General features: G+C 37.5%; 1 protein-coding gene across 1 annotated transcript; it reads right to left on the bottom strand.

Moving 5' to 3' along the window:
• Positions 1-355: 355 nt before the first annotated feature.
• tim (timeless) lies at positions 356-25,966 on the bottom strand. Its single transcript, XM_028185103.2, has 17 exons — positions 25,405-25,966; positions 18,220-18,323; positions 17,155-17,705; positions 15,067-15,220; positions 14,380-14,618; positions 13,505-13,800; positions 13,070-13,430; positions 12,212-12,403; positions 11,769-11,869; positions 8,322-8,520; positions 7,915-8,132; positions 6,954-7,423; positions 6,251-6,451; positions 4,036-4,213; positions 3,593-3,694; positions 2,979-3,107; positions 356-720 (listed from the first exon to the last, which is right to left on the bottom strand). Exons 2-17 carry the CDS (start codon positions 18,314-18,316, stop codon positions 549-551), a joined length of 3,660 nt encoding a protein of 1,219 aa, XP_028040904.2. The 5' UTR covers positions 18,317-18,323; positions 25,405-25,966; the 3' UTR covers positions 356-548.
• Between the last annotated feature and the right edge of the window lie 448 nt (positions 25,967-26,414).

The raw sequence follows: 26,414 nt of genomic DNA, 5'->3' as shown, positions 1-26,414 counted from the left end.
TATAGCTGTGTGTTCGCATAGTCACGAGTTACAACGTATAGAAATTCTTATTTAATTATACTTTAGAGTGCACAGAAAAAACATCAGAAAATAATTGTGTGTGTTATGTAGACGAGGTGAGTTTAATTCGTACATGAGGTGAGCTCCAAGTAAACCAAAATCAAGAGTAAATGGTAGGTGGAAAAGTGTACAACAACAATGTTTTTTTTTTTTTAATAGAGTACATATTATAATATTATTATATAAAATTGTTACTACGCACTATCAAAATGCATTAGTTTAAACACAAAAGCTAATCTGTTTTAAAAATAATGTAATAAACACATTTGGAATATATATTTCATACATAGATAAATTTTTTTTTTTCAAAATAGAGTTATTTTAATTACGTTAAAATTAACCTCTCCACAGTTCGGAGTCCTTTGAGCGGACTCCACAGATACGTGAAATGTCAAATCACATTTAATATTATGTATATTTTATTAAGATTTATTGAGGTAAACTTAAACACTATCGTTTCGACAGCTACTTATTCACTACGTATGGAATCAGAAATTGGGAGCAAATTGTACACGGGGACGTTTTAAGTTGCCGGAGTCACTGGATTCAGCCAAGATGTTGACCTCATGGACAGGCCGTAGTACCACTTCCGGTTTCTCGTCTTCATCCGAAACGTACATGCGAGTGAGATCGGACGCCACCGAAGCTGTTTCGCATACGCTAAAATAAAAATAAATATTACATCTCATTCCATAGATAATACACATAAATTAGTGGTACCTAGTTGAGCAACTCAAGCACTCAACAAAAATGTTTACAGGCGTCGGCCACTACATGGCTTTGCTTCTATTAGTTCCTCATTACTCCTGTAGATAGCAGTAACATATTATTACCTATCCCGTTATTTTTAATGAAGGCTAAATAAATAAATTTTCAGAAATCACAAATTGATAAAAACCTATAATATGTATAAAAATGAATTTCTGTTCGTTAGTCTCGCTAAAACTCGAGAACGGCTGGACCGATTTGGCAAATTTTTGTCTTGAATAATTATTTGTGGAAGTCCATGGAAGGTTTAAAAGGTTGATAAATATGAAAATGCTCGGAATTAAATAAAAATAAAAATTTATTTTCCCTTTGATGTGTCCTCCGTCGGACGATTCCTTTTGTTTGTTTTAAGTTTATTTTATACAAAATTTTAGGTCTTTTATTTATCAATTGAGGCGCTACGAAGTCTGCCGGGTCTCAAGGTGGGTGGCGCATTTACGTTGTAGATGGCTATGGGCTCCAGTAACCACTAAACACCAGGTGGGCTGTGAGCTCGTCCATCCATTTAAGCAATAAAAAAAAAGCTAGTCTATTGATAAAAAATATTATAAAAAAATCAATTTGTCTATAATAAATAAAGACTCGTATGTTTTTTTTTCTGTGTTTAGTTATACAATAATTAAATGCCTTAACTTTGACAACATATAAGCTTAGGGGCATCCGCTACGATATATCGCTAGTTTCGATACAAAAAATATTTGTCTTAAAGTATCGCACTTTCAGGGCCCTGTCTCATTCATAGACCTACAAAATGACAATCACAAATAAATCTTGTATTATATTTCTGTACCAAGACAAGATTTTTATTTGACTTTACTGATAAACCTGTGCAATCTTGAAAAGCTTTTAAACGCTTTGAACGCACTGTTGTAAACGGATTTAATTGCGTAAGTAGTTCACAATCAGAAAGTATCTCGTTCACTTCTTTAACGCGTTATTCGCTTTGGCGTTGTGAACATACAAATTGACAATTACTTGTCACGGTCTATTTACTTCCCTCTATACTCTTAATGTGTTTAACAGGGTCTGAACAGAAGTTTGATTAATAAATTGAAAAACTTTAAATCACATCTTTTTAAATATTATTCTACTGAACGTGTGTATATCACCGAACTCTTAAACGGTTGGACCGATTTGAAAATTTTTTTTGTATGCGTTTGAATGGCGCCCTGGATTGTTTAGATTTACAAATCAGCCCGGCAGATGGCACTGCAGTCGGTATCTAGGCTATTTATCTATACTGCAACTAAACGGCTGGATCAACTTGTATGCATCCACAGGACGTCTGTCGGGTCCACTAGTATTCATATAAATAATATTATTTGACATCTTGCTTTCCGGTTTAAAGGGTTAAACACAGCCAGGCCCAATTATAATCTAGAGTTCGACCTCGTATTCACGTCTATGAGCTTTGATAGCCATTGAACAGAAGATCGCTGTAAGCTAGTTTTCATATGCTTGCTCCTTCGAAAATATGTTGAAATTTCACATTATTGGCACCCAAGGTAAGCGGACGTGAAATTTGTTGGTGAATACTAGCCGTCCCTCGCGAACATTCTTGAAGCCATTCCATTAATAGCTACAGCCAGTTGCTGTCTACCGGTCATAGATATTCAAAGAAGAAGTAGAGGTCAAATTTTAAACTCGATCTGAGACGACACTGCCAACGATGGAAACTTAAAAAACCGATTGCCGTACTTATAAAAGATTAACTTGAAACTAATAAAAACACGATTATAATTCTATCGAACACGGGCTAATATTCTCTCCCAGAAACACATTTCCGAGCCAAGAACAAGTCTACTAAGACCTCGAATATGCTTAAGGAATGTGCAGTACATTCGAACCGCGAATTGAAACAGGGCTCCTAGTTAGTCAGGATACATTCGCATATCCATGAATTCAAATTTTTCAATTTAACATTACAATATCAGACAATTGGTTCTAAATTATAATATTATATATTTAGATTTACGATATTTGTTTTAATAACCTATCATTAAATTCGTCTAGAGGTGATTGTAGGTAGTTTAACAAAAATGTTTTATGAATGCGCATTTAGTTGATTTAAGCAAAAAAATAATCCCGATGTGGTCCCGATGCTGAAAATTTTAAGGTATACATGAAGTATTTTGATATTTATACAATACCTGTTGTTATAGTACTCTGTGTCGGTGATGTTCCCGCTGATGGGCGGCGCGGGAAGCGACTCCGACGGCTCGCTCGACGGCAACTTCATAACTACATCAGGCTGTATGTCATCGTCCTCTCCCACTAACCTACTCGATGCGACAATCATACGTATTAAAATAAGGTTTATTTGTTAACAGAGGTTTTGTTTTTTACTCGCAATACCATTCAAATCTTAAAAATTGAACGGGTAGCGGCTCCGCGGAAAAAATAAGACAGGATGGAGGTACGAACGCCTGCAAGTACACAATACGCTTTTCCACAAATAAATTCAAATATGCCCAATTTTGGTACCAAACTTTTATAAATAAATATCCATTTAACATTTTTTAACGAACGGCTTCTAAGATCGTGTAATTTAATCGAATCCCAAATTTTTACCTTTTTTATTTAGTTACGAAATGTTGGGAGCCCACGCAGGTCTTTACCATTTTCCTGCGTATTTTTTTGGCGCAAGGCGGTCATATATTTGAAGATAGCCGACAAATTTACAATGAATTTCAATAAAATTAATGAATGAAATAGACTTATATATATAAAGATCAATATTCTCCACTTTGTTCGGTATACGCACCTTCCTAAATTCAATGTAATCTTATATTCTTGCGACTTTTTAACCACCTCCAACCAGTTGCGTCTTTCGTCATCTCTTTGCGTACCGAATGAAGTGCCAGGCCTAGAAGCAGATTGAGCTCGATAAGGACTTGAATGTTATTGGAACTTTTCCTCTTCTATAAATTTTTCTTTCAATTTTTATTTAACACCAAAATAATGAAAATCGGGATTTTTTTAAAACTATAAACACATATGTTTCTTATATTGCTTTAAATACGATCGAAAGATACCAAAATATGTTACTATTCTTAGGTAACGTTTATTATTAAGTTATTAAAAAAGTTTCCAACGTATATTTTAACGTGGTTGTAACAATCTTAATAAATAAGTTAAATAATAATTAACATATAATTTAGAATAATATTAAATAGATAGATAGAAGAAGAATGTGTTCGTTCTTACATAGGCGTAAAGTTGACCATTGTGGCGAGATGCTTTTGTTTGTGCACTTGATAAATATTATCAGAGGTTTCCACCATAGTAATATCTTTAGTATAATTCGTAGTTAAAACTATAAGATTTCGATATTTCTCGTGCGTCATACTATTCTGTAGGTCGTCTATATTGAATTTCAGCGTTTCTAAAATTCAAATACACAACAAAATAAAGTGTCAGTTTCCAAATAGACGGTACAGAAGCAGTGGCGTAGCTACCCAGGGGCTAGGCGGGGCAGTGCCCCGGGGCCCTCAAGCTCAGGGGGCCCTCGAATCCTTACCAGAAATCTCGATCGAACTGAACTTTTGGAAAATTTTTCCCATTTTGAAAATAAAGATGACAGGTTGCAACCCCACTTTAATCATGCCAACTCAGTTGAGAGAAATTCAAAAGTGTTGCCTAGGGAATTCCCCTAAATTCTTTCTGTAGGTTGGCAGTGTTATCAATTTCACGGATAGTGATTTGTGCGTTTTATTATTCATCGATGTGCGTTTTATTGTGAATTCAAGTAAAAAAAATTATTCGAGAACGGTTAAGAAATTAATGCTGTATCGGGGGTAAGTAAGCTAATGTCAATAAACTTTTTTGTACTGGTCATATAGTGGTTCAATTTTATTTTATTTTACCGCTCATATTGATGTCCATCAAGTCAATAAATTGTGTAAGTCTATAGATTTAGGCTACAGCGCATTGTAATAGGTTGGGGAAAAAGTTTCTTCGCATTTTTTAAGAAAATTCACAACATTTTTTAATATAGTTTATTTACATTTAACTAAAGTATGTAGGTACCCTTTTGTTCGATAACTTTTTGCCATCTTGTAGGTAGGGACATGATCCCATTGTTATAGAAATTTTGGGGCTTCTGCTCAAAATACCGCGACAATTGGTTTTGGCAGTCCTCTCGTGATGTTAACCTGACACTGCCTAAAGAATTTGGAAGAGACTGAAACAGGTGGAAATCTGAAGGTGCAAGGTCAGGGCTATGCGGCGGATGTATTAACGCCTCCCAGCCAAGCTCTCTTAATTTTTGCTGAGTGGCTAAAGATGCGTGAGGTCTATCGTTATCATGATGAAAACTACACCCCTTCTGTTGATTAATTCCGCCGCTTTCAACTTCTTGCTTTAATCTCATCAGTCGTTCGCAGTAGAGTTCAGAATCGATGGTCCTGCCTGGTGGTAACATCTTATAATGAATAATGTCCTTTCAATCCCACCACACACACAGCATCACCTTGTTGCGAGTTAACCCGGGTTTCGCCACAGTTTGTGAAGCCTGACCGGCCTTTGACCACGACCTTTTTCGCACATTCTTGTCGTACGTGATCCACATTTCATCACCAGTTATCAGCTCTTTCAAAAATGGTTCGGTTTGATTACGTCGTAATAAAGAATCATAAGTGAGTACACGGTTCATTAGGTTTCTTTTAATGAGCTCGTGAGGTACCCAAATATCGAGCTTTTTTGTGGACCCAGTTTTTTTCAAATGCGCCAAAACTGTTTTGTGGTAAATTCCCAGTTCTTCAGCTACGTCGTAACTACTGATATGCCGATCTTGCTCTACTTTTTCAAAAATGGCATCCATTTTATCCGTAATAGGGCGACCAGAGCGACGTGCATCTTTGACATCAAAATTTCCGGATTGAAAACATTTAAACCAAATTTATGCTACTCTCACAGACACTGCACTAGGTCCATAAACATCGCAAATTGTTTTCGCGACTTGCTTTGCATTTTTACCTTTATTGTAGTAAAATTTTTAAATGTATGGAATTTCTTCATTAGATTCATTCATCTTGAAAGTACGAAAAATAAATAAAAATCACACATTTTACTAATTTGAATTAGGAATTATCTTTTTTAAAATTTAAGCTTTTAATGATATCAAAATCAGCCAGATAAAAATAGATTTTATTACAAGTTCATACATACTATAATGCGAAAAGACTTTTCCCCCAACCTGATATGGTGTTACTGTTTAATATTTTTATTACCTGCCCTGGAGTGCATAAAAAAGAGCTTAAGTAGCTTAGCATTTCTAAAATATTTGTATATTTCATATTTTTATTTGATAAAACCTAATCAGTTTACATAACAGTGGGGCCCCATTTTTTAATTTGCCCCAGGGCCCTTGGTTACCTAGCTACGCCACTATACAGAAGTAGCATTCATTCCAAATACTCACTTTTATCGATGGGCGCTATCTTTCCGGCGACCTCGAAAAGAAAATCCGCTGTCCAAAAATGAGGAATTCTTATAAACACTTTCCCGGAATCGACGGGCATGTGGAAGCCGAGCTTGTGTAACAGCTGCAGAAACTTCAAGTCTTTGCAGATACTGGCTTGTCTGCAGTTCCACGGCACCAGTGGAACAGATTGGTTGAACACTAAAGTGAAATAGTGAACTGATTAATTTTATTAATAAAAAAAAATACATGTGTGCAATTCACACGTGGTAGAAGTGAAACCTTCAAAAATTAAAATACAATTATCCTAAATGTTTAAGTATATGTAAAATTTTGTCATTACTAAATGATAGTAAATCATCTATTATAGTAATAGTATGAGGTAGCGCCCTCTGGGAATTAATATTTTAACTTCACGTATAATCCTAAATTAAAATTCACTACAAGAGGTTTCATACACACGTTAGTATTAAAAAATCTCATAGATGGCGCTGTATTAAAAACTCTCTATGGACTTATTTTTTCGTTTCATCGTGTTTGAAATCACAACGATTCTAAAGAAGTTTCACTTAAAAAAAAACCTAAGCTACTTCATGGCTTTTTTGTGCAGGTCGCTAAAGTTCAAGTTAAAACATTCATAAGGTATGTTAAATTAGATCAATTTGAAATAAATTATTTGGAGTCGCGTTAGATAATTACTCACGCAATGAATGGCACGACACTGGCGACAAAGACGGAAAGTCCGATTTCTTCTTGAACAATTCAAAATTGAGTAGCTTGCAGTCAGCTTGGTCGGCCATGTATTTTGTGGCCGATTTCTTCTGGATATATATTTTAGCGCAGCATGTATCCAAAAGTACTTTCTGTACCCAATCTAGGAAGTTAGACTTCCCGTCGTTCGCTAGCTGCTCGCATAGTTTTCTGATCTCGTCGTCTCTCGTCTCCTTGTTTAGCTCTACAGTTCTGGTGTTCCACTGTTTTTCGGCGTTCAAAAACGTCTCAAATTTATCTTTATCAATAATGTTCTGTTTATACAGCTGTGTGATAATAGATTGTCTAGATTTAAAAGTTCCGTAATCTTTAAACAACCTCACGATCTCGCCGATAACATCGGATAGAGAATTACATTGCATGTAGTTCCAATTCAATGAGCTTAGTTCGTCTTCTGTCCACCTAAAAGCGTAAGGTATTGACACTGTAAGGACTTTACGCAACAAAATTCTTCCAAATTAATATACTGTAAATTTTTATTTTTTTTATGTTAATATGTTTAAATGTTGGTTTTTACAACGAAGTAAGCAGGACTCGGGCTTAGATCCGTGCGGGTTCACAACATGCCTGGCTATCGATGTTCTAGATATCAAGAAGGGTAGGGATAGTTAACTAGGAAAATGCACCAGTAATACCAAATCCAAGAAGTCCTAACTCTAAACTCCTACCCTCCAATGAATAAACGAAGAGTCCACTATAAACTCCGGACTCTGTCTACCAGAATCTTCTTATTTGTATCAACGCAAACAAGAAAAAATGGTAGTAATTTGACTGTGCCCTGGTATCATTGTATTCATGGAAGACGGTAATCACTTGCATTTGGATACACCACCGACTTATTTGACTGCAAAATAAAAATGACAGACTTTTCAGTAGGATAATAGAATGCTCACGTTTCCACAGATGCGTTACTGGCGTTACTAATTGTGTTATTCTTCTTGGCTATATCGTTAGTGCGCGGACCAGCGACATCTTCCGGCATCGTGACATGCTTCGAAACTATTTCGTCGTCAAAGTTCTCCGTGTCAAGCCTAATGTCAGCCATGGTTTGTAGCGTGTGCGGCTTCTTTATGAACGTATTGATCACGTATTCGATGAGATCGGACCAATCCTTGAATTAGAACAATTAACGTGAAAATAAGGATACCAAAAAAAAAACAGTAAAAACTTCCGATAACCTTCCTATTGAAAACACGCCATTTACAATTTGTGAAATTGCTATATGTTGTGAACATATTCCTGTTGTGTAAGAACAAGTTAGTTCGTGGAAAAATGATGAAATATGACCATAAAAACTTACATCGCAAATTTCGAATTCCGATTTCCAAATCGAAGTGAACGTCTTAAGTATCTTAGGTTGGAACAATGTTATCAGGCTTTCTAGTTCGCCTCCCGCGTGGTGCATTACCGTGAAGATACAGTCGTTCACAAACTCTCCGTTACTGGCGTAATCCTCTAGCAGCAACCCGTATTGGTACATTATTTCGGGCGTAGCGAATCTGTAGACGGTTCAAAATTATCAATTAGCTTACGGTACTGAGGTAATTTACGGCAACTGAAGTTTTTTTTTTTATTGCATAGATGGATGGACGAGCTCACAGCCCACCTGGTGTTAAGTGGTTACTGGAGCCCATAGACATCTACAACGTTAATGCGCCACCCACCTTAAGATATAAGTTCAAACCGAAACGCATTACTGCTTCACAGCAGAAATAGGCAGGGTGGTGGTACCTACCCGCGCGGACTCACAAGAGTTCCTACCACCAGTAATTACGGAAATTATAATTTTGCGCGTTTACACGATGTTATTCCTTCACCGTGGAAGTCAATCGTGCACATTTGTTAGTTACGTATTTCATTAGAAAAATTGGTACCCGTCTGAGATTCGAACACCGGTACATCGCTCAACACGAATGCACCGGGCGTCTTATCCTTTAGGCCACGACGACTTCAATAGACTTCAAGTGAAGTTGTTTGAACTTTTCGCGGCTATCCGCATTACACACACGTTGTACATCATCAAGGGTGCAATTCATTTTGTGGAACAAATGATTTTTTTTTATTGCTTATGGTTGGCCGAGCTCAGGGTCCACCTAACGTTATTGGAGACCAAAGATACTACAACGTAAAAGCCGCCACCCACCTTGAGACATGAGTTCTAAGGTCTCCGTTTTTACAGTAAAACAGCTGCCCCACCCTTCAAACTGAAATGCATTACTGCTTTACGGCTAAAATAGACAAGGTGGTTGTAACCTAACCGCGCGGACTCACAAGACGTCCTACCACCAGTAAAAATCGTGGTAAATATCAGTAAATATAAAGATAGTGCTAAGAACACGTTAAATAATAAATAAATAATACTATACAATAATTAATTAAATACTGGGTGAGTTATTATAAAAAAAATATCGAATTTATTTTTTGTTTCTTTTCAGGTGACTAAGAGTGATAGTTAGTTGTCTTTACTAACTTAAGATGATTCTTTATCACTTTTAAATATGTTTTTTATACTACTTTAAATTCTTCCCACATTACGTTTCGCACTTATCACGAAATGGTACATGAAGATATTAGAGATCTCTTAGTACTTTTATGGTTGGATTCGTGGTATGAGTTGTCAATAACTTCAACAATGCTATTTCTCATAATAGATAGAATTATAAAGTACAAAAAAAAATACTTTTTCGGTGAAGTCGCTAATAGTGCTTCCTTGTCCATACAGTTCAACACAATGTTTTGAAATGATATGTTTTGTGAGACCTTGATAAGCTTTGCCCTTGGGGAAACATAGCAGTCAAATCACGGAGCCCAAGTAGAGTAACCATAAATTATGCTAAATCAAACAAAATATTAAGACTTTAATTAACTATTAATTAGGCAACCAATTAATTGTGATTGGCAGTGCTCCACGTCAGTCTTAGGTAACTTTATTGGAAAAGCATGTTTCCGCTTACTATAAAAATTCACCCATTATACCAATACAGAATGTGTACGTTTAATAAAGTAACTAGCTTTCCTTTGCTTTCGTGGAGTGAAAAGAACTGATAAAAAATATATTCTTTCTTTGTATCCCTAACTATATACAAAAAAATTGGTCTAAAATAGTACATGACCAAACGTCATGGAAACATAAAAAATCGACCTAGGTAATTTTATTTTTATGTCAATTCCAACATCTAACGATATAAATTTTTCCAGGAACCTATAAATGACGATAACTTAATTGGGTTCCAAATTTGTTTATTTTATCGACAAGTGAAAACTAAATGGGAACTGGTTAAGTAGTTCTGGAGATATGCGCGAACAAACAAACCGATTGAAAATAATTCTATTGTGGTTTATGTTCTATTAATCGTCTTTAATTACCCTTTCTATTATTTTTTTACTTATCTTCAATGTACAGGCACACTATACTTAGTCTGGCCATAAATACTGTTACAATTAAAAATAAACAAAATATTACATTTGAATTTGGAATCTGTAATTTTTACATGATTGCTCATTAAGTTTTCTCATTTTGGCGCCAATACACTGTACAATATTTTGCGATATTAAAATGGAGTGGGGTGATAAAGAGAACCGAATCGCTGTGATTGCATTACACAAAGTAGGTATGGAGCCAAATGCAATTTTTAAAACTCTCCATACGCTTGGTATTAGTAAAATGTTTGTGTACCGGGCTATTAATAGGTGCAATGAGACCTCCTCTGTTTGTGACAGAAAAAGATCTGGCCGCCCACGTAGTGTTCGTACGAAAAAGGTGGTCAAAGCAGTAAGGGAAAGAATTCGAAGAAATCCTGTCCGAAAGCAAAATATTTTATCTCAGGAGATGAAGATAGCACCTAGAAGCATGTCGCGTATTTTAAAAGATGACTTAGGACTTGCAGCCTATAGGAGACGTACTGGTCATTTCTTGACAAATAATTTAAAATTAAATAAAATGGTGGTAAAATCGAAACAATTACTGAAGCGGTACGCAAAGGGTCGTAGAAAAATTTTGTTTACGGTGTGAAAATTTTTACAATTGAGCAACATTTTAACAAACAATATGATCGTATTTATGCTCAAAGCTCTAAGGAAGCTTCTCAATTAGTCGACAGAGTGCGACGTAGGCACTATCCGACTTCAGTGATAGTTTGGTGGGGTATTAGCTATGAAGGAGTGACTGAGTCATACTTTTGTGAAAAAGGTATCAAAACATCGGCACAAGTGTATCAAGATACCATTCTTGAGAAGATAGTGAAGCCCCTTAACAACACCATGTTCAATAATCAAGAATGGTCCTTCCAGCCAGACTCGGCGCCAGGTCATAAAGCTCGGTCTACGCAGTCTTGGTTGGAAACGAACGTTTCTGGATTATGATTTATGGTCAGTTTTAGAGAGTACGGCTTGCTCTAAGCGCCATGATAATTTGGAGTCCCTAAAACAATCCGTACGATTGGCAGTGAAAATTTTTCCCATGGAAAGAGTGTGTGCTTCTATTGATAATTGGCCTCAACGTTTAAAGGACTGTATTGCACAGCCAATGCAGACCACTTCAAATAAGCTTTTTATACTTTAAATTGTTTTATATTTATGTATTAAACTAACACACTGTAAAAGTAATAAATGTTATTTGCGATAGATTTTTTTTCCTTTGTCTCAGTATTTATGGCAAGACTAGCTATTCTGCGGTATTATTATGTGTATTAATGATAAGTGATTTAAATCCGCTTATAAAGATAGCTGTATAAAATGTACAACGTACTGTTTTATATGGTCCACCATATTAGTCGTGCCATTGTATTCGGTCATCTTCATGACATTGTCTAAGAACAATAGTAAAATATGATTCGTTACTATTATATCCTGTGGAAAAAAAATGATAATGAATAATTTAGGATTGTTAGGATTTAGGATATGTTGAACTTTCTATATTAGTATTACATTGGTATTACAAGGATAAACTAAACGGTTAGTACTTTTGCAGTATGTCTTTAGAAAGACACGGCGCGGGCCAAGTGAAACTATAGGCCTAAAATAGATGTTACAAGCAAACTTATTATGATTCCAACGAAAATCAAGTTAATCCAATATAAGTTGAGCTCCCATTACAAGTATGTAATGCATAAGACTTCTTGGAAATGTAATGTCTGTGAACCCACAGTACACAGCTACTGCTAGTTAAATAAACAAAAAAAAAATATTAACCTGTAAATATTGTTTGGTGTGATACTTAGGATTGTAGGTGCGGAGCAACAACACCATCAGAGATCTCAGCTCATCGGTTTCGCACATTTTGATTTGTAATTTTATGAGCGCCTCCCTGTCGTCTTTGCGTATGAACGATATCTTTTTGTACACTTCGATTGCTTGAACCAATTCTCTTATCGCTGTTACAACCTAAAAATAATATTAATAATGTAATATAGAGTAAAATGTAAACGATATATTAGTTGAGAGTGATTAAATATTATGAAATTTGATTATATTTTGCATATTAAGTAATATGTATTCATAATTATGTATAATATATAAACGTTCATTAGGTTGTTGAAAAAAGATATTACAAGTATTAATTATTACACATGTTAGTAAAGATTCTTCGAGACAACATATAACAATAAAACAACAAGTGCATTATAATAAATTTATGTGTGTATAAAATGTTTAAATAATTAATTAAATTAATTATGTCTCATAATACCGCACCAACCTACTTACGCCTTAATATAATGTGAAACTAAGATAGAGTAATTGTAGCACGATTATGTGTTATAAGGATTTTCTGTAAACACTGTCACATAATGCACTCAGTAAGTAAAACTCATTAAAATGTTTTATTACCGGGTGTTCCTTTTCAAAAAGATTTTATATGCAACTGTGTCTTCAATTATTTTGGTTGCGGTAACCACTAGAGGCCCAATAGAGTTTAAATTAAGTTATAACACTAAATATTTTATTTTTCTAAAATATAGTTATATGTAGCTGAATGTAATTTTTTAATGAACCTAACGTTATAACAGTGAACAGACTGAGATTTACAATGATTATATAAAAAAAAATTACCAAATGGAGCCTCCTCATGCACGGCTTGAGACCATTTCCGTCTAACTTGACGGCCAGCTCGAATTGTTCGCACAAGTTGACGCCCTCGGCGGTTAAGTATGAGACGATGTCGAATGACAAGACCGAGCAGAGATGTTCTAGATCCAGCTCTATCTGCGTAGCGAACTTCAAGAAGTACGTGACCAACCAAAAGAAATGCGACGTATCGATTTCCAGTTGTAAATTCGTGAGTATCTGACTGTGAAGTGTTTGAACAAGGACGTTGTAGCCTTTCAATAAGAAATCGACAGTAAACTCTTTCAAGATGTTAGATATGTCGTCGTCAGTTGGAGTTTTATGAGACAGCCCTTGTACGTTGATTCTGTAATAGAATACATTTATTTTATTGCGAGCACAGTTGACTGATGTTGGTGATATTACAAAAATTCAACATACATGTTAGATTTTCCTCTTTTGACAATTTTTTTACGTTTCCGTTCTTGCACCGTTACCCCGCTACGAGATTTAGTGTTGACCCGTTGTTTTGGATTATGCGGTTTCTGGTGAACCGGCTTTTTAGAGGGTAGTTCGTCTTCGTTACTGGACGTTGAAATGGACTCCTGGTTTTCAATTTGAGTACCGTAACCGCAATCGGAATTTTCCGATATGACCGCTTTCATTTTGTCTTCACCTGCTGGCACATCTTTAGTCGCTTCCGTGTTACTCTCAGAAAACGTTACCGATTTCGATTCCTGAAAATGATGAAAATATTCGCTTTTCAATGGATGAGTATTTACTGCTTTCATAAAAAACTAGATTTATTTTTATTGCTTATTGCTCAGATGAGTGAACGAGCTCACAGCCCAGCTGGCTGCTAAGTGGTTACTGGATTCCATAGATATCTACAACGTAAATACGCCAACCACCTTGAGATATAAGTTCTAAGTATAGTTACAACGGCTGCCTCACCCTTCAAACCGAAACGCATTACTGCTTCACGGCAGAAATAGGCAGGGTGGTGTTCCCTACCAGTGCGGACTTACAAGAGGTCCTACCACCAGTAAAAGATGATGTAGATATCAACGGTTTTCATTACTTGGTTTCTATCTTATTGTTACGTTTAATCTAATGATTATTCAACATGCGTTTAATATACAATTAGTACCCAAATATACCTATAAATTTTAAAACTCAACTGATAGTTTTATTGACCCAGTAGCTTTTCAATCATGCTCACACGATCGTATAAATAAACAAATACATAAATAGGTTCATCGTTACTAACTTTTATAGAAAGACGCGAGTCTGATTTGATTGAGAGCGGCACTTACATTTTCATTTTCATCTTTCATGGAGCCCTCTGCGATATTTTCCACATTTTTCCTTGGTGGCTCAGAATCATTGTGCGTCTGAGAGGTCTGGCTTCCGTTCTCACTAGTGTTATTAACAGAAGAAGCATCCCATCCGTTATTCACTGAATTTGGTTCATCGTTGCTCTTACCGCTGCCCCCTGTGTCCGACGAATCGGACGTGGGATCTGACGTTAATATCGGTGACGAGTCATCACTTCCTGAATTTGTTTCAAAATATTAGTTTAAGATATTACCTTATTGAGATTTGCCTCCACAATTTTGACAGCTACGTGTGATAAACCTTAATATTATTTTAAGGTTTTAAAATGACAGAGGTATGCTTTGTTCCCATAGTTAGACTAAAGTTTACAAAATAGTTTAATGATGTTTAAAAATATTTTTAATTTTATTTTAGACTAGCGACCCGCCCTCGCTTCGCTTTGGAAACATTAAAACACACATGAAACCAAAAAAAATAAATAAAAAAAAATAAAAAAAAGTAGCCTATGTTCATCAGGGACAATGTCGGCTTCTAATGGAAAAAGAATTTTTCAAATCGGTCCAGTAGTTTCGGAGCCTATTCGAAACAAACAAACAAACAAATCTTTCCTCTTTATAATATTAGTATAGATATAGATATAGATAGGTGTAGTGGGCGTAACGTACCACGATCCGGCGGAGAGGTATTGCTCTCGTTATCCTCAGAGCTTTCTGACAAAGATGACTCTAACCATAAATTGAGGAGTTTGTGTAATGTCACAGCATGTTGATTTTTATAAAGCAAGGCTATGAATTGAATCATTGTAACCGCCCATTTTGCCTAAAAATAAAAAAAATACAAAACACACATCTAGATTCTTAAACTGAGGTATTAGTCGGTGTGGGGATACCGTTCGAAAGGTAAGTGTTAGGGTTCTGTCCAAGAGATAATGAAAATACAGAAAAAAATAACACATACCTATATTACGACGCAATAGTATTTCTTAAGACAAACTTAATGAGTGTACTTGTTTTTAATATATTAACTGCATAAATAGACGATCGAACACACGGCCCACCTACTAGTAAGTGGTTATCAGAGCCTTGAAACATGAGATCGAATTCTCAATTGAATTTTATAATGAATGTTCCACCTTTCAAACTGAAAGACACGTCTGCTTCGTAACCGAAATAAGGAAGACGATGATATGCATACCGTTTTGGGCTTACAATACAACTAGTCACGAAAAGTTGTTTTCCTTTACTAACATTGAAGTCGTCGTGGCCTAACGGATAAGACGTCCGATACATTCGTGTTGACCAATGCACCGGTGTTCGAATCTCAGGCATTGTAACTATACTTGAGACCTTAGAACTTATATCTCAAAGTGGGTGGCGCATTTACGTCGTAAATGTCTATGGGCACCAGTAACCACTTAACACCAGGTGGGCTGTGAGCTCGTTCACTCATCTAGCAATTAAAAAAAAACTTCCCTGATTCGTCGTCAGACCAGATCAAACAGAAAAAAAACTTAATTGACAAGTTTAATGACGACACAAAATTTAGAAATTGATGTAAAATTAATAGAAGATTCAACTACATTCATGCATTATACACCGTTACAACAAGATTTGTTGGAAATAATGTAAAAACTGGACAAGTACGTATCCGACGACGCACGGTGAAGTAGTTAGTTACACAAACAAATGAGACGAATGTTCACGTTTGAAATTGAATATTTAATTCAATACTACCGATTCGCTGATTGCTTAACTAAGAAACACTTCTCTCACTTCGACTTACGTCGACGATACGACGTCACAAACTTCGACGTAACAATATTTTTATTTTGGAAATTTCAACTGTTTCAAAAATTTACCACCACCAATTTGAAAATTTAGAGGTAGCGGATATTTTTTACAATTTGGAAAGTCTTCATAGTACAAAATATCTTACCTCACATTAAAACTACAATTAAAACTCATTTCAGATTAGGTATAAGACACTAGCGACCCGCCCTCGCTTCGCTTCGGAAACTGTAATTTATTATTGATTTCTCCACTATTTAATGGATGTTATTATACATATAAACCTTCCTCTTCAATCACTCTATCTATTAAAAAAAAACCGCATCAAAATCCGTTGCGTAGCTTTAAAGATTTAAGCATACATAGGGATATAGGGACAGAGAAAGCGACTTTGTTTTATACTATGTAGTGATATCTAACAATAGGCGTCCCCCACACGCTTATACGCTCGGTTTTAACTGCCAGTAACCTCTACGGCACCACTTTTTTTTTCAAATTCTGAAACACTATTTCTTGTTGATTTGTAGACTATACTCTCTACTACAGCTAAGTAACCCTAAAATTTAGTTTGGTAATTACATTTTAGCAATTGATAAAATACGCCATGGTGATAACTGAAAATTAGGTGACCCACAGGTTCGAGGCAGGCAGGCCTCAGTGAAACCGGGATATTATTATATAGATATTCTAATTGCGGATTCACTAATGAACTTCACAAAACAACAAAGATTCATAATTTTTTTAGCAAAGTGAACATTATTCCCTTTTATATTCAGGTCGTCGATTGAGATATTTAATAAATTATTATTACGATTTCGGGTTCCTTACTCCCCATATATTTTGAAACACAAAGTCTAAATCTATATCACATATATTGGTAAAATACACAAATAGAACATGGTCTTTTTGTTATTATAATGGATCAAAAACTAATTAAATTTGAAAAATGAAGTCATCGTAGCTTACCGCATCAGGAATTATCATCAACTTAATGAGGACTTTGTCGATACTTTGGCTAAAGATATTCCATATGATTTGGTTTTGGATCGAGTGAACAGGCCCGTTGAAAGTTGGACTCTGAGTGGGAGTTTTCTCTGGTATGTGTAATATATTTCTCAGCAAAAGTAGGCTGTTACTTATATTTGTACATTGCTCAATGGTTAACATTGTTTTTTGTTCAAGATCAAAATTCTTTTTTAAAAAATCTATTACAACTTTAGTTGCTCGTTGATCTGTGAATGCCATTTTCGTTGTTGAAAGTAAATTGTTTATTTCGAATATAGTATGACGTCCGAAATCATTTTTGGAGATTTCATCAACAGAAAGCAAACATTCGATAGGAATGGTCAAATTAACTAGTATCCTTATTAGTAATTCAATAGTTTTATCATCTTTAGTATGGATTAAAAGTGGTATAAGGTCCTTCTTGACATTCTGCCCAAAACTGATGCTTCTACGATACGTTCGCAAATACTCGTCTTCACTTAAAATATTGTGTAAAATAGATTCCAGGACATCTGTAACAGAATAATAGTACATGGAGTAACAAGATTATGTATGTTAATCCTATTAAAATTTAAAATTAGAAGAAAATTGTACTTTAAAATATTTCCGAATTCATTTTCAAGTTATTCTGATATTTAACTCATTCAATATCCTTCATTAATCACGTTGTGCTATCTATAAGACCCGGTAACCATTTATTATATGGTACGCCTGGAGCTCTTCAATACACCTATAGTCATAAGCAATTGATTTAACGTGTATTTTTTATTTTATTTAACGTCAAATTAAATAATTTTCGTTACCAATAAATTTCCTGGGACACTTTAATTTTAAACCATTTATTATATGGTACGCCTGGAGCTCTTCAATACACCTATAGTCATAAGCAATTGATTTAACGTGTATTTTTTATTTTATTTAACGTCAAATTAAATAATTTTCGTTACCAATAAATTTCCTGGGACACTTTAATTTTGGACGTCTAAATTTGGACCTAAAACAATTATTTTTTGCGTAATGACTTACTGTTGCAATTCTCGTTTACGTGATATCCATCTGCATGTAGGAAACCAAGATTCCCGAAACTGCTGTGGATTTGTGGACTTCTTAAAACCCATTCCATTTTGTTCCTGTAACAAACAAAAACATACATATATATATTTTCGGCTCTACAATTATAACGTGAGAGTACTCTGGCGCTGCTTTAGATGTATGTGGAAACTATAACTCGTATGGCTTTTATATTGGAAACTAGAAGAGAAATTTTCTCAGCGACCGAAATCATTGCAAAACCAAGAAATAAGCAATATTTGCCCTGGGGTGAGTCCTACGCTTGGTAGCGTTAGATACACATAAAAATCATTATTATATAAGAAACATAAGATTTCTGTTTTTTCACGTAACGCCCGGTCACCGTTCTCGTCGAACGCTTGCGACGAAGGGCTCGACGAGCAAATTAACCCATAGACACAGCCCACTGAGTTTCTCACCGGATCTTCTCAGTGGGTCGCGTGGTAGATTCTGCGAGGCACTGCTCTTGTTAGGGTCAGTGTTAGCAACACTCCGGTTTGAGCCCCGTGAATTCACCTACACGCGTTAGGGTGAAGCTGAAATAGCCTCTCAAGGCTATCTATCAGCTTAGGCAGAAAAAAAAACGTAACAAATGTTCTACTTGTATTAGCTAATTCAAAAATCAAATCAAAGTGATCTCGTGTGTAAGATTGGGTGTTTCAATTTTTATTTACGCTGGAACAAAAGAACCGAATGTATTAAAAGCAGCCTAATTGATTTATGAAAAGTCTTGTCAACAAAATGATGGGAACCTAAAATAATAGGGCAGCTATTTCAAAGATAAGCTCGAACAAACAGAGCAGCCAAATAGTTGTAAATTTATTGAAAATGCGACCTTGGTATGGCAGCTCTACCACAAACAAATAGGACATCAAATATACCTATCATAATAGACAAATACAGTCAAAACCGTTTACTGCGACATCGTTTAATACAACATGCCGGTTATAATAACCAAGAACAAAGGTCCCGGCTGAATGCCATATGACCGCCTTATTAAAAATATTGCTTTCTACGACATTGGTAATAACGACATACCTCATAAAACGACCACATTTAACTAATATTTCGGAGAATTAGATCTGTTAGAACGACCGGCTAAGCTGTATTGTAAACAATTTGAATAGGTATCCACATTTGCTTCAATGGCTATTAAAATCAGGAAAGAAAACAATAGGATTTAGTTTAGTGTAGGGTCTTTTCTAATTCTTAGAAACAAAACATGTGCATGCGGTAGAGTCAAAGCCCGCTTCTTCATATCTCTTCAGTTAGTTTGTTACTTATCTATACACAAGACGCACCAAAACTTTGTGGAGTTATTCGTGAAACTTTCAAAATGTCGCAATGAAAAATAAAACAAATTAATATTGAAGAAAAATCGCGTATTATGTAAATATATTTTACCAATAATTCCCTATCGATTTGTTTGTACTTGCACGATACACATTAAACATCACCGGTTGTTACGACTATCGGTTTTTACGACTGAATATGAGCAGTCCCTTCGATGTCGTTATAACAGATTTTGACTGTATTATTATATGGAATCTGGTACACCTGCTTTAGTTCATACTACAAAAGGTTGGATATTTTTTTAATTCAATGAAACGAATTAGAAAAACACACCCGCTAAAGTACATAAATTTATATAACTACCGTACCACCCTACCTATGTATTTCTACCGCACGGCAGTTATGCTTTCCAGTTTAATGTGGGCGAGAGCCGTTATGGTACACAATCGTGACTTAGACTCATGTATCTAGCCAGGTTCAGTAATCTTCCTTTCCTTTCTTCCTCCTTGTTGGGGGTAAGTCTTGGTGATACTTGGAGCATGCAGAGCAAACGTGCTCACAAGTCCGCGGGACGTGGGTTGCTGACGGGGGTATAAGGAGACAAAGTGAAACAGTGTGTGCCGCCACCCGCCGATCAGTAGGGGACCTGAACTCGGGTGTCACTACTAAACTCCGCCCCGGGAAGCTGTCCCGCCAACCGGTGTAAAATCCTGGCATGCGGTCGCCGTGCCGGAGTCGGAGTCCGGAGTGGATCCCGCCGATCGTCTGCAGGGTGGACTGGGGGCCATCCATGCCCTGCGTCAGCTTCTCGCACAACCCCGGATCGAGTGTCCATTGTGCCCTACACTTTATTCAGGTATTGCCTTGATCTCACCACTAGCATCCTATTTCACCAAATCCTTACTCTCGAACCAAAAAAGAAATAAAAGTCGACAAAAGAAAAAGAGTATTTTCGGCGGATTCCCATTCCACGTTTAATGTGTATTCCAGCAATGTCAGGGGCCTACACAGCAACCTTGATGCCGTACACCACCACCTTGAGACGACGCAACCTGCCCTCTTTTTCCGGACTGAGACGCAAATATCTGCCCCGGATGATGCTTCGTACCTCGAATACCCCGGCTACGCATTGGAGCACACCTTCCTGCGTAAAGCCGGGATGTGCATGTTTATCCGGGGGGGATGTCTGCAGTCGTCAGCTTCGGGGCCTCGAACAACGGGATCTATCCCTCTTGTGGCTACACATGGACTATAGGGGTTGTACCCGAGTCCACGCCTGCCTGTACAAGTCCCACAGCTGTAATGCGGGGTCAACTCTGTTTGAACATATACAAAAGGGAACTGACTGCGTGCTTGAGCAGTACTCATCGGCGGAGGCGGTGGTCCTTGGTGACTTTAACGCTCCTCGCCAGGAGTGGTTGGGGTCCAGAATCACTGACCTCCCAGGTCAGGCTACCTACGAATTCGCCTTGTCCTACGGCCTCTCTCAACTAGTGACTCAACCCACCCGTGTCCCAGACACTGAGATTCACGAGCTTTCTTTGTTGGATCTTCTGCTAACCACTCTCCCCTAGCTGGATACAGTGCGGCGGTCGACGCTCCCCTTGGATCGTCTGATTACTGGCTTATCCGTTCTGCGATACCACTCTCTCGCCCTGGTCGTTGAACGACGACCGGGTTTCGAAGATTTGGGCGGTACAGGTCAGCAGATTGGGATGGAACCCGTGAATTTTACGCATCCTACCCATGGAAGCGGCTCTACTTTTCCTCCGATGATCCTGACGTCTGTGCGGATCGACTTAAAGACGTGGTGCTTCAGGGAATTTTTTTATTTTTTTATTGCTTAGATGTGTGGACGAGCTCACAGCTCACCTGGTGTTAAGTGGTTACTGGAGCCCATGGACATCTACAACGTAAATGCGCCACCCACCTTGAGATATAAGTTCTAAGATCTCAGTATAGTTACAACGGCTGCCCCACCCTTCAAACCGAAACGCATTACTGCTTCACGGCAGAAATAGGCAGGGCGGTGGTACCTACCCGCGCGGACTCACAAGAGGTCCTACCACCAGTAAATTAATTAATGTAATTATTATGTAATTATTTATTCCTTCTTCGGAGGTGCCCGTTGAGGGTCGCAGTAAAACCTCGGTATAATAAAGCTAGTAAGGATGCTGCACGCCTCAAGCGGTCGGCATACGCGGCATGGAATGATGTTAGGAGACGCTGGGATACTGACAGTTCGGAGAAAAGGCAGAAAGGAAAAACCTCATTCTGGGCCTAAGCGTTACACGAAAGGGATATGTGCCAAAAAATTCGTCTATTTTGCTTGATTAACCTATTGATCTCTTAGCTTCATTGGCAATGGCCAAATGTAGAAAATAAGTAGAATTCTATTTTTTTTTTAAACAATCTTTGTAAACCTCTGCAACACTTATACCCTTTCATGTTATATTTAATGGTGCCAGTTAGCGATATTATTATTTTGAATTACCACCATTGTAGTTCTGCCACGATTCTCTAAGTATATAAGTAATCGATTTGGTGCAATCGATTATACCACGGATTCCTCTAGTAAAAGTCAACGTCAACGTCTCAATTATCTTGGCACAGGCAGGTTTTTAATTCGTATTGTTATTCGCATAGATCAAACCTCAAATATATTAAGTGCATAATCTATGGATGAAACGCTTTTCGTGTTTCTACGCAAGTGAATGTGTTTTTCTATATTTCTCGAGATTTATTATTATATAATAGCATAATATGATATCTTGGTTGGGCACGGCATCAGAGTAGTCAGTTGCCTCCTGCACAATTTTTAGATACCATACTGTTATATTATGATAATCGTAACGAAAACGATGCGATGGTTAAAACTATTTATCACAGTTGTGTTTTTTATTTTAATATATTGCATCAAATCCCCTAGTACATACAATATGAACAAATGCCAGCCAGGTAGTGATTTAGTTAGTAGTAGCCCAAGTTTGTATGGATTTCGGGTTTCTCCTTTAACGCCGCTTCTAGGACCTATAAGAGGACTATTACCAAGGTGAACTTGGAGCACATTACCAGAATTAGCGAACGACTGAAGAGCTATCTCTCCGCGGTGCCGTGCATTCTGGTCGCTGGCCAAGGCTTCAGAAAGATACTTCTGTAGGTCTAGTTTTCCACCATTGCGCAAGTCCGATAACAGTGTGGCTCATAATACGAAGGAGAAGGCTTTCTCCTCAAACTCTTTGCCTCATACTCGACTTTAGATGACGGGGGAGCCACGCCGCCCAACATCTCCCGGTGTGACAGCTCCTTGGCAGCGTGTGGTCAGGCAAGAACTTCGGCTTCTCGATGTTCATTTGTCGAGTGGGGGCCTCGTGTATAGTGCCAACAGGGTTCCAACTTCATGGAAGACTGCTCATGTCCACCCTGTCCCCAAGAAGGGGAACCGGTCGGACCCGTCGAATTACAGAGCTATCGCGATAGCTCTTTGTTTCTTCTGTGTTTCTTTGTTTTCTAAGGTGATGAAGCAAATCATAAACATCCAGATCCTTAAGTATCTTGAGGATTGCCAGCTGATCAGTGACCGGCAGTACGGTTTCCGTCATGGTCGCTCAACTGGCGACCTTCTTGTATACCTCACACATAGATAGGCTGAAGCCTTGGAAAGCAAGCGCGAGGCTCTCGCCGTGAGCCTTGACATCGCGAAGGTCTTCGACAGGGTCTGGATTAGGGCATATTCTATCGAATCTTGCATCTTACAGAATCTATGAAGGGCTCTGCAAGTGGATCGCTTTTTGGATGGATCGAGCATCACAGTTGTTGTTGGCGGCTGCTGCTCCGATATCGTGAACTTCAACGCTGGTGTTACACAAGGTTCGGTGCTCTCCCTCGCACTCTTCATACTGCATATCAATGACACGCTATCTATTGATGGCATGCATTGCTATGCGAATGATAGCAATCATCGATCAAGGGCGACCAAAACTTGTGTCTGAAGTGGAAAACTCTCTGGGGCGAGTCTCCAAGTGATGTGAACTGAATTCTGCTCCGTTCAACCCATTGAAAACACAGGTTTGCGCGTTCACTACGAAGAAGGACCCTTTTGTCATAGCACCGCAATTTCAAGGAGCAGCAGCTTTCCGCGAGTATAGGGATTCTGGGGGTCGATATTTCGAACAATGTTAAATATCGGAGTCATTTCGAAGGTACAGCCAAATTGGCCTCTAAAATGGTGGGAGTCTTCAATAGAGCGAAGCGGTATATCACGCCTGGGTAACGGCTTGCGCTTTACAAAGCACAAGCCCGGCCTCGCGTGGAGTACTGCTCCCAACTCTGGGCTGTGGCTTCCAAATACCAGCTACTTCCATTTGACTTGATAGAGAAGAGAGCCGTTCGGATTGTCGATAATCCCATTCTCACGGATCCTTTGGAACCGCTGGGACTGCTGAGGGACTTCGGTTTCCTCTGTATTTTGTACCGTATGTTCCATGAGGAATGCTCCGAGGAGTTACTTGAGATGATTCTATCATCTCGTTTTTACCATCGCACTGCCCGCCACCGGAGTAGAGTTCATCCATACTACCTGGAGCCATTGCGTTCATCCACAGTGCGCTTCCAAAGATATTTTTTGCCACGTACCATCCGGCTTTGGAATGAACTCCCCTTTACGGTCTTCACTGAGCGCTATGACATGTTTTTATTCACGCGAGGCTTGTGGAGAGTATTAAACCCAAGGCAGCGACTTGACTCTGCCTCTGGCATTGCTGACGTCCATGAGCGACGGTAACCACTTACCATCAGGTGGGCCGTATGCTCGTCTGCCCAGTCAGCAATAAAAAAAACATTCAAATCATATTTCGCATCCAGGCTCAGAGATCAGAATCGAAGGCTACGAAGAATATTTTTTTCCGACCTTATAGCCTCTGCGTAAGTCTGGAAGCAGTCTGGCGCATACTACAACGGCAGAAGAAGGCCCATAATGTGTAGGACTTACTCTTAGCCTCCAACTAAAATTTTAAAGGTAGAGAAACCACAACATCCGCCGTCCCTCAGATGATATATCTCCACCTGATACACGCATCACACACCGTGCAGTCAATTAAGAATACCTCAGACATCTCGATGTCCATAAGTCACACGGGCCAATTGCATCAACGCATTGGTACTAAAGAGGTGTGCCTCCGAATCGAGATCCGCATTAATATGGTATTTCAAAAAGTACCAATTTCGTAGTTGTCACCAATGTCCACCTTAACCATTGAAAAGATCCGGCGAGAAACTCAGTGGTCAATAGCTATCGCTTCTGCTATAACACTCTCCTTCGAGACTGGGAGGTCATAGTAGTACCTATAGTAAATCAGTGACGTCGTTGCTGAGATTAATCTGATAATGCCATGGCTGCTTGAAGTCTATAGTAAATCGTTACTCCGCGTTAACACGCTTCTTAATGTGAAACTTGGTACATATCATCAATTCCTTCGACGCAGTATCAAAATTGATCTCGGGAGACTGCTGCATCGATAACATGTCCGATACTGCTGGCGTACCACAGTGCTCGGTGTTCCCCACGCTTTTTTATACTCCAAATAAAACACATAATCAATGTGTGTAGTTAAATGATGGCATATATTATGGATGCGGATGATGGGACGAGGGTATACGGTAGAGCGGTATTTAGTTTCATTCGGAAATTGTAAAAGGAGAAGCGAACTGCTTCTCAAAATATTTCACAACGAAGAATACTTCTGAACACAACACATTTAGAAACATATTTTTTGTAATATTTTTCATTTTCATTAAATACTAATGCTATGGATAACAAGTTTCAAAATTAAGAATTCAAATACTTACGTAAATATGTTTATTACACTTTATCCCATAATTATTTTAAATTTTATTTCACACAAGTTATTTTAGTTAGTAATGTTAACTAGGAAAACTATATGAACGAAAACCCCAAACGAAACTGACACTTTAACCACTGAACGCTTTAATTACGTATTTCTCCTTCGTTGGGTAAGGTTCGCACTGTTCCTTGTGGATGTGGATACAAAACAAATTACAAACGAAATATACGACAGTAGCCCACGTGACTCAAAACAACGTTATTCGACGAACCAATAGTAGGTCACGCTCACGTAGTCGCGTGTACGACGCACGTGCACCTGAGGGCAGGCTTGACGTACGTACTACGTAGTACGTAGATTGCTATAGTTTTATTTTAGCTATAGTACATTATTTTGTAGTCTTAATGTACACAATATTTATACTTATGGCCAGAGTTGGGCAAAACATGACACTGAAAAAAGGGTTAACTATTTCCGATCAAATATACAACTCCTTTTTTAATCATTTAAAAAACTGAACTGTCTGATTAGTAGAATCTGCCGAAAGCAAGATGGAGGAAAGCGGTGACGAATCCGCTTAAATAAATAGGCTTAGTATTATCAAGTGTCAATCAACCTTTAATGAATAACTACGATTGTTAGCAAAAAACTATATGATTGAAAACTATATAACGATATAAAAACTATATTAGAATGATCTATTTAGAAATCAGTGCTAGATATTTTCTGGATAGGATATAAAGAACTGGTTACCGATAAATAAATTCGCTCTTTTAGAAAGATTTATATAATTTAAACATCTTGTTCGTGATCGAAACAATTCTAGTTGTAGCTCTAAGTTTATTTATGTTATAGCTTAATATTAAATCATTATAATTTTTGATCTCTTTCTTTATTTAAGATTTCTCAAACATCGATGTATCGTTCATATGCATCGATTTTAAACCTAAAACATCGAGCATACAAGGTTCTTCATGAACGATATGTACGATGCTTGTGATCTATAGCTACACA

The sequence above is a fragment of the Bombyx mandarina genome, chromosome 04, assembly GCF_030267445.1.
Source record: "Bombyx mandarina strain Sakado chromosome 04, ASM3026744v2".
Lineage (NCBI taxonomy): Eukaryota > Metazoa > Arthropoda > Insecta > Lepidoptera > Bombycidae > Bombyx > Bombyx mandarina.
The sequence above is the reverse complement of the archived record's forward strand: the minus strand, read 5'-3'. Positions and strand labels throughout refer to the sequence as shown.